Raw genomic sequence first — 17,229 nt, forward strand, 5'->3', positions numbered from 1 at the left:
TCACCCAAATAATCTTACCTTTTATCCCAATAATATATTACTGGGAATATATTCAATATACCATATTTCATTGTTATAAATTTTGAGTGTCATTGTTGGAAAAATAAGGTGCATAAAATATAATAACATATTATTTTTATATCCTCAGAAAAAACATTACTAGACCTTTTGAGGATCAGACATCACTGGTAAGTATAAAGCAGCTTCTCTAATGTATTAGGGCCTGATGCAGTTGCTGGGATAGCTGAATGTAGTACATCGTCATTTGTGGTTAGGGGAATTACAAATCATGCTACATATGCAATATATAGAATGTATGGAACAGGTGGTTACCTGTTTTGGAGAAAAGCCATTTCCTTCATTTAAACGATCTGTGAGTTCATCACCTTTGACACATCAAACTCAGAAATGGAGGTCACCAAACTGTGTGTAAGGATCCCTTTGGGCAGGATATTGACTTCATAAACCACATATTAACATTGTTTTCTATTGTAGTTTTATTTCTTTTGTTAAAAATTACCCAGTTGCATTTTAATCTGGTTCATCCCACACTGGGGAATGTTGTGGGCTTCATGGGCCACGTTTTTGACACCTCTGCTTTCAACAATCCCTCCACTGATACACATTGCAACTCTTATGTGACTTAGTAGGTAGTTCTTGGTAGTTTCTACAGCTGAAGAATCCATTACCATGCAGACAACATTATGATGTCTCATCAGACATCACAAGGCTGATGTTCAGATGACAGATATGGTATATCACCAAGTCCATAGTGGAAGAAACCATTTCCATCTGGATAGGAACTGCCAGACCTTGTATCTGCAGGGTTATCCTTCAGAAGTCCACATTGATATCCACATCACTGTGAGGCACTAAGGGTGGGGAGTTCATGAAAAATATTTTAGTTCAGGTATTAATCCTGTTTTGGGAGGTGCTTTATATAGTATTTATGGTTGTTATTGACATCACGTTTAGAAAAGGAAATTAATCATGAACTAATAGGAAGAAACTCATGCCAAATCAGGTGCAGTGGGAGAGCACAGTGTCCAAGTGCAAATGGTTCTTGATGTAGGGGCCAAGGTGAGCTTTTCCACCATGAGGAGAATAGTATGTTCCCCTCAAGCATGATGGAAAATGAGACAGAAAAGGGATTTAGTCGGGGTGAGACAAGGAGTATCTGGAACCCAGAGTGAGAAGTGAGATGAGCGGGTCTGAAGCACAGAGGCCTTATGTGTGTGCATGTATGTGTGTGTGCATTATCTAAAATTGATGTTCTATAGCTGAGTGCTATGATTATAATGATTTCTTGGATGTATAGAAATGAGGAGGTAGGTGTGTGGGAAATACTGCATTGCTGTTAGATGTGATAATCCAAAATGATTATGATGTCAAAACAAAAATAGCCCTTTATTTGATTTTATTTTGAGATGTTTCATTGATTCACTGTGTTTTTGGAACACCTAGTACCCTCATTATTTTTTAAAGTTAAACTAGACTGTCAGATAAAGTGATCAATAGTGTGTAACCTCTCTGCCAAGAAGAAAGTGTGTTCCGAAATCAACCTTCTGGAAACATCACTGGTCAATGCATTTGATCTGAATTCTGTTGCCTCTTAGTCTTCTCTTCATTCACATTTTAATACCATTTTGTATATTGTTCTGATTCTACTTTCTTTAATCTGCATCTGTTCTTGGGGCTTCTATAGCATTCATATGACAGTATCTTTAGCCATTCTCCTGTTGATGGACATCTGCTTTAGTTCCAGTGCTATTGTGTTTCAATTAAAAAAAAAAGTGCTACTGTAAATATTTTGTTTTATATACTATCTTTCTTTTGTAATTAACCTCTTTTATGTACCCAGCAGTGAGATGACTGGGTCATAGGGTATGAACAGCTTGTAGTTTTTTCAACAAATTCTATATTGTTTTCCAGAGCCAGTTTACAGTTCAAATAACAGCATGTACCTGTCTTCCCCCCCAAACCCTCAAGCATTGACTGTTTAAGTCTTTGCCAATTTGGGTATGAGATTAAACTCAAAATTTATTGGCCTGTATCTCTCTTAATAGTGATTAGGAACATTTTTTCTTATGGGTCTGATAGGTCATATTTTGTCTTTTGAAAACCGTTCATGTACTTTGACCACTTTAGACCACATATCTATTGGAGAATAGTTCTTGGTTTTATTATGTATGTGTCTCAATTGCCTGTTGATTTTAGGTATCATATCAGACTTTAATTAGAGCTGCTTAATGCAGACTTTCCTCACAATCTGTTGCTTCCCTTTTATTCTAGATGCAGTGATTTTGTTATGTATAAACTTTTACATTTTCCTTTCTTTGGCTTTATAGGAATTTTTCTCGAAGAAGTCAGACTGCTCCTTATTCATGTTTGGGTGTCATAATAAGAAGCGACCAAATAATCTCATCGTAGGTAAGATTCATCAGAATGTAAGAACGATCATCACTCAATGATGCCCTATCTTTAAGGTTGTATTCTGAAGTTCTGGATTTAGGAATAGATAGTATATTATAAAGCTCATTCTGTATGCCATTGAATATAATCATATAATTCCTTAGCTTCCAGTTTTCATCTACAAAATGGACATATCTCCCTTATATGGTAGTAGGTATATATGGTTTTCAGGCATATATGGTTTCAAAAGAGTTTAGGTATACATGTATACATGATAACAAATTGGTTTTCAAAAATGAAGACACCTAAAATGCTAAGTCAATAATATAATTTTTTTTTTGGTGAGGTAATCAGGGTTAAATGACTTGCCCAGGGTCATACAGCTAGTAAGTGTCAGCAATAATATAATTCTTTTAAAAATCCTTCTAACTTGTTATTTAGCAATTTTGTCCACGTAATGTAACTCATAAACAGAGGAGGTAAAGGGTTAAATAAGAGACATTCATTCAGGAATGAAGCGGGGTGGGAAAGGCTGGTGTCATTGGATACCTTGAGCGTGCGTACCAGTTGGTGTATACAAAAAGCTATGTATGGAAGTGAATGTTTAAGTAGAATCTTTGTGTGTTGCCTTTTTAGGCCGTATGTATGATTATCACGTCCTGGATATGATTGAACTAGGTATTGAGAAGTTTGTCTCACTTAAAGATATTAAGGTAAGATGATTTTTAAAAATTCCTTTTATAACATTGATGCTATGGCTCTAGTGACATCTTCTGGTGAATAGTTAACACTACAGTTTTGTGAACTAAACTGACTAGAAAGACTTGTTATTTTCTTTTAACATACTATAAGGCATAAGAAATGGATATATCTGCATAATTATAGAATCATAGGGTATTTAGAGTTGAAAGACTCTATAAATCTTAGAGATTTCAAAGTCTGAGGTGAGACCTCAAGAGTTTTTTAATTTGTATTTTTCTTATTAGTGCTTTGGAAGATTTTTCATATAATTATTGATCATATTTTATCAGTTTTCAAAAACTTGTACATGTCCTTTGATTACTTGTCTTTTGGAGTACAGCTTTCACTCCACATCTATGTGGAGTGTTTCTTGTGTAGGTTTTCATAAATGGGAAAGCCAAGGCAGGAAGAGAGTTTTGGTTGATTTGCTTGAAGACACACAGATATTGTAACTAGTGGAGAATCCTGAAAATTACATTCTGTTTCTCTTGGTGACCTTGAGTAGCTTTTTACCTTAGCTCCTTCATCTTATGGTTTGTTTGTTTTTTTGTTTTGTTTGTTTGTTTTTTAGTGTTAACCTAAGATTTACTATTGATATGAAGAGCTGATGTTGATCTAGTTCACAGGATACAGAAATTATATGCCTTCTTATTTGATTTTCAAAAAGGGCTGAAAACTATCAGCTGCTGTCAAATCCAGCTATCCTTGATTTAAAGATTCTTTGCTCGTTACTTCTCCTAGATAACGTCCACGTGTCAATTTAAAAGCTAGACCATTTGATGTCTATCGAATACCCAAGGACACTCCGGGAACTTGAATGAGCTGTCAGTGCCATGCTCCTTCTCAGTTGTACATCAGAGTTGTCTCACTAGACACTTTTCCTCTTTCATGATGTGAATGGTCCAGATCTGGGAGGCTTTGCAAAGGAGAGAACACCATTGGATATTTCACTCTTTGCTCAGGGATCCTTTTTTAGGCATTCCTAGTCTAGCTCTGAGAAGGTGATGGTTATCTCCCAACAGGAAGAGAGAAAATAGAAAGAATAATGATCAGGATGTAGTGATGAGTCACCATCTGCTCCCCTCTTGGCAAAAGAAAAAAAGATGATAGGAAGATGGACGAGGAAGACAGCTTTTGATGCTACTGCTTACTTTGAGTTGATTCTCACTTACTAGAATATTTGAGAGCAGACAAACATGGGCAATCCACAGGTACTCATAGGATCTAGTCTGCTCTGAGATCCTTTAAGGATTGGGGAACCTAAAGGAGAAACGGGACTTTGGGAGCAGCCAGGAAAAAATGTCTAACTCCATCAGAAGTCTGGGGCTTCTCTAGACACTGTCCCTCTGCATCTTCCTGAGTAGATGGTACGTCTTATGTTTTTTTAAAAGCGTACTGTGTATGTTTCTTTATATAACAAGGATATTGTGTTTATAAGTGAAATGCTGTGTTGATAAATGAAATTACATATTCAAAAATTTTGCCTAAAGGAACATCAGATTTATATTTGGTTTTCTTAAATGGAATTTATACTTAAATACTTTCTTAATACTTAAAATCTATAAATACTTAAGTACTTCCTTAGCATGGATACTGTTACCTATCAAAGGAAGGGAATGGGGTAGATAAGATTAGTTGTAGGATTGATTGATTCACTAACATAAAGCTGATGTCCAGGATGTGCCATTTTGAAGGGATAGGGATTGGAATTAGATCTATGAAGATTGGTAGAGAGAATTCCTCAGATGACGAAACTTGGCTCTAGTCAATGCCAGGCATTACCTTTCTGCGACTTAGAGGCTTAGAGAGTCGCTGAGGGAATTGTAAGAATTATGTGAACCAAACTGACGCCATCTTGTGGATCTAGCTCAGTTCCTTTTCTGTTCAATTATGGATCTAGTCTAATTTCTGTCTTGTGAAAAAACCTTATTACATTGTTTGAACCTAGCCCTGTGTGGCTGGGAAGCTGGGCCACCTCTACCTGTTGCATAGAGACCCTTAACTAAGGACCTAGATTATGCTGAGTGGAAACCAAGTCAGATCTGAAGATTGATGCAGGGAGTTTGCTCATAGTTAGACATATCAAGCAACCCATGTGTCTTCTCTGAAAACTGGCTCTGTATTGGTCAGTCAGGTAATGTTTCTTTGTTCTTTTTCTGATTTTGGGAAATTGCAGTTCATTTTTCCCCTCCCAACTTGGAAAGCCCCTAATCTTTCCTCCAATTAGAAATCAGATTACCTAATCTTGTCGCCTGGTTTGTATCCTGTTAATTATTTGCCTTTAGTGCATAAAAAATCTGTCTCCCTGTATTGAGGATCTAGTGACAAGCTAAGGAGGCCTGGTCCTGATTTGTTATGCAATTGGCATGCATCGCTTAATAAATTGATATGCTTGGAAGTTCAAACCTTTGTTTCCTCAGTTATTTTAGATTTCACCCATCACATTTCCTAGAGCACTAAGAAATGCCATTTTCAAACAGTAACAAATTGAGGAGAAAGGAAGCATTTTGCAAATGGGAAAGAATATTTTGCTTGTCCTGAAGCAGTAGTGCCCAAGAAGATAAGTACTGCTATGTCTGTATTTGGAGCAGTTAGGTGGTTTAGTAGAGAGAGAACTGGACTTAGAATCAGGAAGACTCGTGTTCATGAGTTCAAATCTGACCTCAGACATTTTTTAGCGTTGTGATCCTGGGTAAATCATTTAATCTGTTTGCCTCAGTTCCTCATCTGTAAAATGAGCTGATGGAGGAAATGGTAAGCCACTCCAGCATCTTTGCCAAGAAACTCTCAGATGGGGTCACGGAGAGTCGGGTACAACTGAAAACGACTGAATACCAACACCAACAATATGTATTTGTAATTTCTGTTATAAATGAATTTAAATGTAGTATAGGATAGGCTTAATAAAATTTGATGTTTTTCAAAATATGTTAGGGATTGAGGTGCCTAAAAGGTGAATGAGGGAATATTTTGTAAAGCATTTATGGTTTGAGAGTTATTCTGGACTCTTAAGTTCAGAGGGCCTTGGGCCAGCACCGAATAGAGACCTGGGATCTTGCTCATTTTTGCTAATGGTTCAAGAGATTAAGTTGAATATTTATTAACTCTGTCCTGTGTACAGAGGACAAAGCTAGGTGGTGAGGGGTGCGACCCAAAGTTTCAGTAGAACTTACCTGCTCTTATTAAGTTGATAGTCTAGTAGAAAGACATATCACATTAAAAATAAAACTGTAGTGCAAAATCAAACATTAGTGACAGTGTGAGGCTCACTGAAGAGGATGGGAATGGAGAAGGCAGACATAGAGGAGCACGAAGGTAACTCATAAAGCCTTTAGAAACTAGTGCTGTCTAAATGCTGGTCTTGTGAAAGGAAGGAAAATTCAGACTTTAGTCCTGCCCCGGACATATTTTGGCTTTGTGACACTGGGCACATCACTTATATCCTCAGTGCCCTTAGATAATTCTAGAAGTTATGGACAGTAGCTCCCCACACTGGAAAAATCACCAATCCATACCAAAAAAAGATACATGAATGAAGTGCAAAAGAAGCCATTTTTGAAGTCCAAAGGAGAAAAACCATTCTTTTCTCCTTTCAGGGATGAGGCTGGTGAGGCTGCAGTGAAGACTTTATGGAGGAAGTGATATTTGAGTTGGACTTTAATATGAAGAGGGGAGTTGTGTGTGATGTGGCAGCTTAGTGGCTCAGTGGATAGAGCACCAGACCTGTAGTCAGGAAGCTCTGAGTTCAAATGCAGCCTCAGACATTCACAACCTATGTGACCCTAGGCAAGTCACTTAATGTCTGTCCGCCTCAGTTTTCTTAACTGTAAAATGAGGATAATAACAGCACCTACCTCTTAGGGTTGTTGTGAGGATCAAATGGAAACAAAAATTGTAAAGCACAGCGGCTGTCACGTAGTAAGTGCTGTATAAATGTTAACCTACTGTTGTTGTTGACTCTTTGTGTATTATCAAGGGGCATGAATGCCAGATTAAGGAGTTACTGATTAGGGAGCTATTGAAGGGTTTTGAGCAGGATTGTGGCATGACCAGATTTACATGTCAGGAAGAAGAAGTATACAGAATGCTGGACTTGGAGTCAGGAAGATTTGACTTTAGAGTTATGTGGTCCTCAGATTGGACTCTCTAACCTCTCAAGTTCCTTACACCTCTGAGTCTATGATCCTAAGATAAATGTGGCAGCGGTGAAGGGTGGATCAGAATGGACAGAGAATGGAACCAGTCCAGGCAGGTAAGAATGGAGGCCTGGATTAGTGTTGGGGTCAGGGCAATAGAAACCAGGGGATGGGTGGAAGAGAGATATACTGCCTGTTTAGTTTAGTTGTGATCATTCACACGGCCAATAATGGCACTTCATAGTTTCTCTTCCAGATGTTGATTGTGATTAGTAGCCTCTGTAGGCCTACCAGCCCCCAAGTGGCAGAATGTATTTGAAAAACATCACAAAACCCCTAGACATTACCAAATAAAAGTTTTGAGAAATATTCAGTTTTAACAAGCATTCTTGACTTCTCTATTGGATATTGAGAACCTGCCTCTCCTTATCAGGTTAGTTCAAGTTGTCACACCCTGAATGAAGCCTTCTGATTAGACTATGACCTAAGGCTTGCAAGCGCAGCAAGAAGTTAATGAAGTGGGACTTATTATTTTCTGGGTCGGGAGAGGCCCTTCCTGCCAAGTGAGCGTAGCTCTAGTTGTTTGACTTCTCAGAAGGGGTCTGCAGTTTGTAAATATTTCTGCTTTACTGCCCTATTTAATTTTTATTCATTTAACTGTTACTTGCTTTCTCTCACTTGAACCTGACCCGAATAGATCATAGAATTGCTATAATCATGTAACTTCTATTTATGTACAAAATAATCTAGATTAGCAGTCACACTTCTTGCTTAGCAGGGATGATTTCATTTAAGTAATAATTCCTTTCATCTGAAGGTCTATGTAATAATAAAATAATAATTGACTAGATTGTTGTTACTGCAGCCTTCCCATATATACTGCTTTAAAGCTTATAGAGCACTTTTTTTTTCAAAGCATCTTGTGAGGAACTGGGCACAGAAGGACTGAGTGACTACATAGTCTTTGTGTCAGGGTTAGGGTTTGAACTTTAAATATTCTGAGATAATAAAGGTACTCTTTCCATTGTACCAAGCTACTTAGCAGCTACTCAGACTATACTTTCCCTCAGTTAACTCCCAAACAACCCCAACAGAACTAATTAACCTTTTATAAATATTTCAGTACAGGTGTAACACCTAAATAATTTACTGAAACTATCATACCTGTGTTAAGGTGTTTTTCTTTCCCTGGGTCATGAGGCATTCCACCTAGGACCAGCGGTTGACCTTTTATTATGGATCTAACCCAAGGTACAAGGAGTAGCTAGGTACCCCAAAGCAAATATACAGAACTTCTAGTTATCATTGAGGCTCAAGGGTAGGCTTGCACAACATACAGCCTGTGCTTCCCTTGCAACCCACCCGAGGATTTCAGGTGGCCTGTGAAAAATGCAGAGGATGTAAAACAGGCCTGCACAACATACCACCTGTGAACTGCTTTTGTGGGCCGTGCGGGCCTTATGTTATGCAGGCCTGATCAGACTACCCAAATGAGCAAGGAGTAGAAGTGCTAGGGAGAGGCTGACTAGTCGTCTTTGATGCTCAGAGATTAGTCTAGGGGTGCTTGGCAGAGGCAGAATGATCTTAGCTTCTCACTGCCGCCATCTTCATTATTATAGTCATTGTGTTTATTCAATTCCTAGTTCTGCTTACTTTACTTTGTATCATAGGAGGCTTCTCATGCTTCTCAATATTCTTTAGCTTCATTTTTCTTACGGCACAGAAATATTCCATTACATTCATGTGCCATAATTTGTTGAGCCACTCTCAGTCAATGTCCATCTACTTTGTTTCTAGAGCTTTATTTTCTGCTAAATGAGCTGCTGTAAATATTTTGATGTATACAGATCCTGAGCTTTCTTTTTAATCATTGACTTCCTTGGAGTCTATGCCTATTAGTTGGATCTCTACTTCTAGGCAGAGGGACATGTTAGACACTTTTTCACATAATTCCAGGTTGCTTTCCAGAATGGTTGAGCCAATTTACAGTTCTAAACAGTGTATTAGTATGCCTGTCTTTCATTAACACCTCTTTTTTTTTGGAGGGGTTCATCTTGACCAGTATGCTGGGTGTGGGGTGAAACCTCAGAATTGTTTTCATCCAAATTTCTCATATTATTAGTGCTTCGTGTGTTAATAGTTGACATTCTTCTTTCAAAAATTTCATATCCTTTGATCACTTATTGGTAAGGCAATGATTCTTATTCTTCTATCATATGTCTGATGCGAAGAGTTTCTCCCTATGTACCTTCTTATCCTAGTTGTTTTGATTTTGTTTGTGCAAAAGTTTTTCAATTTCGTGTAATTCAAATTGTCTATTTTATCTTTTTAACTACCGCTATCCTTTGTTTGATTAAGAATTCTCCCCCTTGCCATAGCAGCGACACTGTCCTCCTTGCTGTTCCTTGTCTTCCTTTAGATTGTGAGCTTCTTGAGGGAACGGGATATTTTTACCTTTCTTTGTATCCTCTGTAGTTGTACAGTACTTATGCTATTGAGCATATAGTAGTTGCTCAATAAATGCTTGTTGATCTTCCTATAGAATGTACCTGATCTGCTTCTCTTCTTTAAAAACATTTTTAAAAATTGATGTCTTTTGTGTTTATATGTCCTAAGTTTCTCCCAGTGTCTCCTTTGTGCTCCTCCTAGAGAACCAATCTCATGTAATAAAGACTATTTTCTAAGGGGAAAAAAAAGGGAGAGAAAAAAATCATCAAAACTGATCAATATATCAGAAAAATTTGAAAAAAGATCAGTGTTTCATGCATGTACATCTTCCACCTCTGCAAAAGGAGGAGGGGAAGTGTCTCTTTATATTTCTGTTTCAGGCTATACTTGTTCTTTTTTTTTTTTTCCCCTTTTCTTTTCAGTGAGGCAGTTGGAGTAAAGTGATTTGCCCACGTTCACACAGCTAGCAAGTGTCAAGTGTCTGAAGCCAGATTTGAACTCAGGTCCTCCTGACTTCAGGGCCGGTGCTCTATCCGGCACCACCTAGCTACCCCTAGGCTTGTTTTTTATAATTGGGAAACATTCATTTTTTAATGTTATGTAGTAGTGCTTTCCATTAACATTGTTGTGGTCATTGTAATATATTGTTTTCTTGACTCAGCTTACGTCACTCTGCATCAGTTCATGTAAGTCTTTGAATGTTTTTCTGTATTTATCATATTTTTTCATTTCTTATAGCACATAACTCCTTTACATTCATGTACTATGATTTGTTTACTGTTCCTCAGTTGATAGGCATCAGTTTTGTGATCTTGTTCTCTTCTAATTTTTTGTGTGGTGTAGCCTTTCATACTTAGGTCATTTATCCATTCTAAGTTTATTGTGGTATGTAGTGCAAAATTATGGTCTAAATGTAATTTCTGCCAAACTGGTTTTCAGTTTTTCCAGCAGTTAATGTCAAATAGGGATTTCTTTCCCAAGTAATTCTTATTCTTGAATTTACTGAACACTGATTTATTGAGTTAAATTGATTTACTTTTCTATTTTTTAAGTAGTACCACATAATTTAGATCAAAGTTGTCAAACTCTCACTGGCTGCCACAAAATTCCCACGTGAACCAGGTTAAAATGTAATTGAGAAATTTAAAAAAATAAGTGAAAATACAATATAACATAGATAATGTTAATTTGTAGTTTTCTAAGGGATCCATTTCTCTTTGAGTTTGACATTACTCATTTGGGTGATTGTTTATAATATAATTTTGAGGGCTGGAATTATGATTCCCCTTTCATTCTAACTTTTTCTACTCATTATTTCCTTTGAGATTCTAGACTTAGTGTTCCCCTAGATTTTTATATTTTGTCTACTTCTGTAAAGTAGAAGTATCCTTTTGTAGTTTGATTGCTATAGCACTAAATCTGTAAGTTAATTTAGGTGGTTCATTCTCACTGTTATATTGGCTCAGCACACCTGTGAGCACTTACTGTCCTTCCAGTTATTTAAGTATCCATACAAGCTCTTATTTCATTCTTAGTAACAAAAAAAAAATCAGTATAGATAAGTGGGGCAGCTAGGTGACACCATGGATAGAGTGCTGGGCCTGGAGTGAGAAAGGTCTAAGTTCAAATCCAGACTCAGACTCTTACTTGCAGTGTGACCCTGGGCAAGTCACTTAACCCTGTTTGCCTCAGTTTCCTTATCAGTAAAATGAGCTGAAGAAAGCAATGGCAAACCACTTCAGTATCTTTGCCAAGAAAACTTCAAATAGGGTTATGAAGAGTCTGACATAACTGAAATGACTGAACAAAAAATACAGATAACATACCTATGCATAGGCAGCAGTGGGACAGAATTGGCTAGGAACGGTCTAATACATATCCAGTATTGATCAAATGAGAAGTCTTGATCTAAAATGTCAGAGGGAAGAATAGGGGTGCCAGGAAGAAGGAAGAAAGGATAAACTCTGGTAGTAAGACAAAGGATGTTTGTTTTTGCAAATGTTCACAGAAATGGTTATAATAGCTAATAGTAATAATAAAAAGCTAAGGCTTAATTTATCATGTGGGAGGATGGGAAGCTTAAAAGGTCAACCAAGGGTTGGAATGGTGTATACTTTTTAAACAAAAAATTCTCTCTATTAGAACAGCAAGTGCCCTGAGGGAACAAAACCCATGTTGATATTTGCTGGTGATGCTTTTGATGTAAGTGAAGACTACAGAAGATTGAAAAGTCTTCTTATTGGTAAGTGGTTTTTTAATCTTCATTATCAAAATTTAAGCAACTGTTGATGATAGTTTGCCAACCTCCAACCAAGTAGATTGTTTTTTCCTTTGCTGTCTTTTTTTCCTTCTATTGCTTTTCTTCACTTTTGTCTGTGTCTCTCCCTCTGTCCCTCCTCCCCTTTAATTTTACTTTTGTCACTCTCCTGTGCCAGTGGCACTCTCCCAAATTGATAAAGACATTTCCCTCCACAGGCTTCACATAATATTTTCACTCCAAAATAACTTCTCTTTAATAAGTATTTTTGCTGTTGTGTTCTATGGGTGTTAACGTTTGTATAGGATATCCAGAGCTAAGATTTATTGACCTCTGCTATAGATTACAAAGACTGGATTATTATTTTGGGAAGTAGTATTTAAAATCATTTAAAATTAGGTCACTAAATTAAAACCTGTTAGGAAATTGTTAAAATTTTAAAACACATTGTTAAAATTTTAAAAGTGCTCATACACTTTATTGTGCCCTGTTGCCTATAGGTTAAAGTCTAAACACCTTAACTAGGTATTTAAGGTCTTCTGCAGTCTAGCCTCTATTTCCATGTCCAACTTTATCTCTAATTCCCTTTTTTGTTATTCTTTCCTAGTAATTATAACCTTGATATAGGTGACTTCCAAATTTATACCCACAGTCTTTGCCTTTCCTCTAAACTTGGACACAGTTCCAGCTACCTGCTTGATATTTCCAGGATGTCTTGCTGGCATCTCAAATTTAATATTTCCAAAACCAGTTATTTTATTCCTTCCAGTCTGTAAACATCTTCATAGTTTGTCATGGTTTGGCTAAGATCAGCTTAGAGCTATGGGGCTTTGTGCCCAGTTTGTATGATTCCTGGATAGCCTCTCATCAGGACTGTGATCTTTATATCATACTTCTTGCCTTGGGGTGCTTCCTTACCACCCATACACTTCACAATCCCTTGCAATGTGGTTTTCCATTTACATATTCTGTTTTCCAGCCAAACTGACTTACTATGGTGGAAGCATATAGAAAACCTTCTTTTAGTTCAGCTGAAAATACTAAGTCACAAGTGTTTTTTAATCACAAATTCTTTCAAGAATTTTCCTTTTAGGAATGTGAAAAGGTCAAGGACAAAACCTTAGGCTCCAGAGACTAGTTTTTTAAAATTTTATTTTATTTTTTGATACTGGGTTTTATCACACAGACTGGAAGTGCTAAAGTCTCTCTCATGGGCCTAAACCCATTACTGCTGGCATGGAAGCTTTAATCTGTTGCTCCTTACGTCTGGCCTGGGCCTATTCACCCTACCTTAGGAAGTCTATTGGCTCTCTGCTCCTGCAAGCACTCCGTGTTGTGTGTGCTGGACTTAACATGGACACTTACTGGTTTCAGCTCTGCTGCTCAGAATTCCCATGCTCAGGTTATCCACCAGTCTCAGCCTCCCCAGTTGCAGGGTCTACAGGCATTACCTGAAGGTACTAGGGGTGTGACCTACCTAAGGACAGTACCCTCTTTCGCCATTCTGAAGGGATTGTAGGAGTGGGGCACCTGTGACGCCACATGTGGCCTTTTTACTGAACTTGGAGATTTGTTCGGGGAAGTTGGGATTTAGTCAAAGGGCCATACTTGAGGACCTAGAGGGCCACATGTGGCCTTGAGACTGCAGGTTTCCACGCCTGGATTTAGAGTATTGATCAGAGGGGGAGGTCCCTTGAGTCAAGAAGAGTGGTTAAAGAAGGAATTGAATAGTTTTAGAAGATTTAAGTGAATACTGTTCTACTAAGTGAAATAGAATGTTAATTCTAAACTGTTACTTTAACCTATTGTGACCTTTTCCTCGTTCAAGAGATGTTATTTCTAATTTTCTTGTGTTAGAGATGTATCTGAGGGTATGTTACTTTCAAAACTGCCCTATTTGTTCTTTTAAAATTTCCTTCTGTTCTCTTCTACACATTTTAAAAAATGTTTTAGTGGTTGCCTGTTTTTGGCATCATTATAGCTAACCTTTCTGTTCTGCTAACCTTGCCCCAACCCCTACTCCATTAACAAAGAGAAAGGAAGAAAAACCCTTGTAAAATTTAGCTTAGTTAAGCAAAATGAATCTACACATTGACTATGTCCAAAAATATATGTCTCTGCATCTTGTGTTCCATCACTTCTCAGTCAGGAGGTGCTAACCATGTGTCATTCTAGATTTTCTGGAGACAGAATCAATTGTTCATTGCTTTGATCGGAGTTCTTTCAGAATTGTTTTTCTTTATGATGTCTTTTTTTTTTTTTTTTTTTTTTTTTTTTGGACTAGGCAGTGGGGTTAAGTGACTTGCACAGGGTCACATAGCTAATAAGTGTTATGTGTCTGAGGCCAGATTTGAACTCAGGTCCTTGCCCAGGGTCACACAGCTAGTAAGTGTCAAGTGTTTGGTCTGAGGCCAGATTTGAACTCAGGTACTCCTGAATTCAGGGCCAGTGCTCTGTCCACTGCGCCACCTAGCTGCCCCTAAGAAATCCGTTTTGCTTGTGACTATTCCCTTGGTATTGATGTTTGTCCCATGAGAATAAGATTCACTCATTTCCTCTCACCTTCCCCTGTTTCCTCTCCACTATAAAAGCCTTTTCTTGTCTGTTTTATGTGAAATAATTTACCCCATTCTACCTCTCCCTTTCTCCTCACAGTATAATCCTCTTTCACTCCTTAATTTTATTCTCCAGATATCACCCCTTTATCTTAAACTCACCGTGTGCTCTCTATCTATCTATCTATCTATCTTTATATATACATATAATTTTTTCCCCTCCAACTACCCTAATGCTGACAAAGGTCTCATGAGTTACAAATATCATCTTCCATGCAGGAATGTAAACAGTTCAACCTTAATTAGTCCTTTATGATTTCTCTTTCTTGTTAACCTCTTCATGTTTCTCTTGAATCTTGTATTTGAAAGTCAAATTTTCTACTCAGCTCTGGTCTTTCATCAAGAGTGCTTGAATGTCTTCTATGTCACTGAATGTCCATTTTTTTCCTCTGAAGGATTATACTCAGTTTTGCTGGGTAGGTGATTCTTGGCTGTAATCCTAGCTCCTTTGACCTTCAGAATATCATATTCCAAGCCCTCCAGTCCCTTAGTGTGGAAGCTGCTAAATCTTGTGTTATCCTGATTGTGTTTCCACAATACTTGAATTGTTTGTTTCTGGCTTCCTGCAATATTTTCTCCTTGACCTGGGAACTCTGGAATTTGGCCACAATATTCCTAGGAGTTTTTCTTTGGGAATCTCTTTCAGGAGGTGATAGGTGGATTCTTTCAATTTCTATTTTGCCCTCTGGTTCTAAAATATCAGGGCAGTTTTCCTTGATAATTTCTTGAAAGATGATATCTAGGCTCTTTTTTTGATCATGGCTTTCAGATAGTCCAATAATTTTTAAATCATCTCTCTTGGATCTATTTTCCAGGTCAGTTATTTTTCCAGTGAGATATTTCACATTGTTTTCTATTTTTTCATTCTTTTGGGTTTGTTTTACAATGTCTTGATTTCTCATAAAGTCACTAGCTTCCAATTGCTCTATTCTAATTTTTAAGGAAGTATTTTCTTCAGTAAGCTTTTGGACTTCCTTTTCCATTTGGCCAATTTTGCTTTTTAAGGCATTCTCAGCTTTTTGACTTTTTGGACCTCTTTTGGCATTTGGGTTAGGCTATTTTTTAATAGCCTGTTGTTTTCTTCAGTGTTTTTTTGAATCTCCTTTAGCAAGCTGTTGACTAGTTTTTCATGATTTTCTTGCATCACTCTCATTTCTCTTCCCAGTTTTTCCTCTACTTCTCTTACTTGCTTCTCAGAATCTTTTTTGAGCTCTTCCATGGCCTGGGACCAATTCATATTTTTCTTGGAGGCTTTGGATGTAGGAGCTTTGATTTTGTTGTCTTCTTCTGTTTGTATATTTTGATCTTCTTTGTCACTAAAGAAAGATTCTGTGGTCTTACTTTTTTTTTTTTTTTTGCGGTTTGCTCATAATCCCAGCCAATTTCCTGAGTTATAAACTCTTTGTTAAGGTAGGGTCTGCTTCCAATGTGGAGAATGTACTGTCCCAAGTTTCAGGGGTTTTGTGCAGCTGTTTTCAGAGGTGCTTCTAGGGACCTATAAATTTTCAATTCTTCCAAGATGGTAAGATCAAAGAAGAGGTGTTTACTCCTTTCTTGGCCTGTGTTCTGGTCTATGAGTGAACACAAGTGCTCTTTTCTGCCTTGGAACTGTGAGGAGCATTTCCTTTCCACCACCACTACAAGCTCCACCATGTCAGCACTCCTTCTCATAGGTCTTTAATTTTTTAAAGGGGTGTATGGAATATTCAAGGAGAACTAGCACCTCCCTGGTGAGGGCTTAGTGAACCCTTTTTGGCGCTGATCATCCACAGGTGTCCACCTGTCGTCCAACTCTCACCTGTGACTGCAGGAAACTATAACATGCAAAGTAGCCACACCCTGGCAAACCCACCTCTCAGTATTAATCTCTTTATTAATTTCCTTCCGTACCCCATCTATATCACTGCTTGTTTTCCTGTAGGGCTGGATGTATTTCTACACTGAACTGCTTATGTGTGTGTTTGCCCATTTCAGATAACGAGGCTCACTCCCTCTTCCTGTCCTCCATGTTTGTATGTTCTCATAAATCCTGCTTATGAAAATCAGCAAATTGCAACCCCCCCTTTTTTTTCTCCACTTGTATATCATTTGTCTTTGTACCCTGCCTTCTCTTTCCCCTCTTCAGACTCAGAACAGAATGACTACTCCTCCCCCACCTGTTTTTCTTATATCTCCTTCAGTACACTTTGAGACATTAAGGTTTTGAAGACACTTGTTTCCCCTCTCCCATTAGAATATTAGTACTATAGTATCAGAGACTTTCCAACAGCTCAAATCTAGATTCCTCTGGTTTCTATTTCAGAGTTCTTATTCAGGTCTGGTCTTTTCATCAGAAATGCTTGAAAATCCTCTGTTGCATTTTTTCCCCCTTCTGTCAGATACCCACTTTGCCGGGTAAGTTATTCTTTGTTATAAGCCTATCTCTTTTGCCTTCTGGGATATAGTATTCTAAAAATCTCTTGTTTTTAGTAGAAGTTGCCAAATCTTGAGTGATCTTGACTGTAATTCCTTGATATTTGAACTCTACTTCTTTATGGCTGCTAGCAGCATCTTTCTCAACTGTGGGCTTTTGGCTGTGCCATTGTTAAGGATTTTTCATTTTTTTGTGTTCTTTCAGGAT

The 17,229-nt window shown here is 37.7% G+C and overlaps 1 protein-coding gene across 2 annotated transcripts in view; it reads left to right on the top strand.

Moving 5' to 3' along the window:
- The window catches only part of RPF2 (ribosome production factor 2 homolog), a 46,292-nt gene that overhangs the window by 7,537 nt on the left and 21,526 nt on the right, over nucleotides 1-17,229 (top strand). For both annotated transcript variants that reach the window (XM_027853584.1, XM_027853589.1), the window contains 4 exons: nucleotides 149-188; nucleotides 2,349-2,430; nucleotides 3,049-3,125; nucleotides 11,880-11,979. In XM_027853584.1, coding sequence (XP_027709385.1) covers nucleotides 149-188; nucleotides 2,349-2,430; nucleotides 3,049-3,125; nucleotides 11,880-11,979 — 299 coding nt within the window. The remainder of the gene's footprint in view (nucleotides 1-148; nucleotides 189-2,348; nucleotides 2,431-3,048; nucleotides 3,126-11,879; nucleotides 11,980-17,229) is intronic.

This window comes from Vombatus ursinus, unplaced genomic scaffold (genome assembly GCF_900497805.2).
Source record: "Vombatus ursinus unplaced genomic scaffold, bare-nosed wombat genome assembly UNPS02000582.1, whole genome shotgun sequence".
Taxonomy (NCBI): Eukaryota; Metazoa; Chordata; class Mammalia; order Diprotodontia; family Vombatidae; genus Vombatus; species Vombatus ursinus.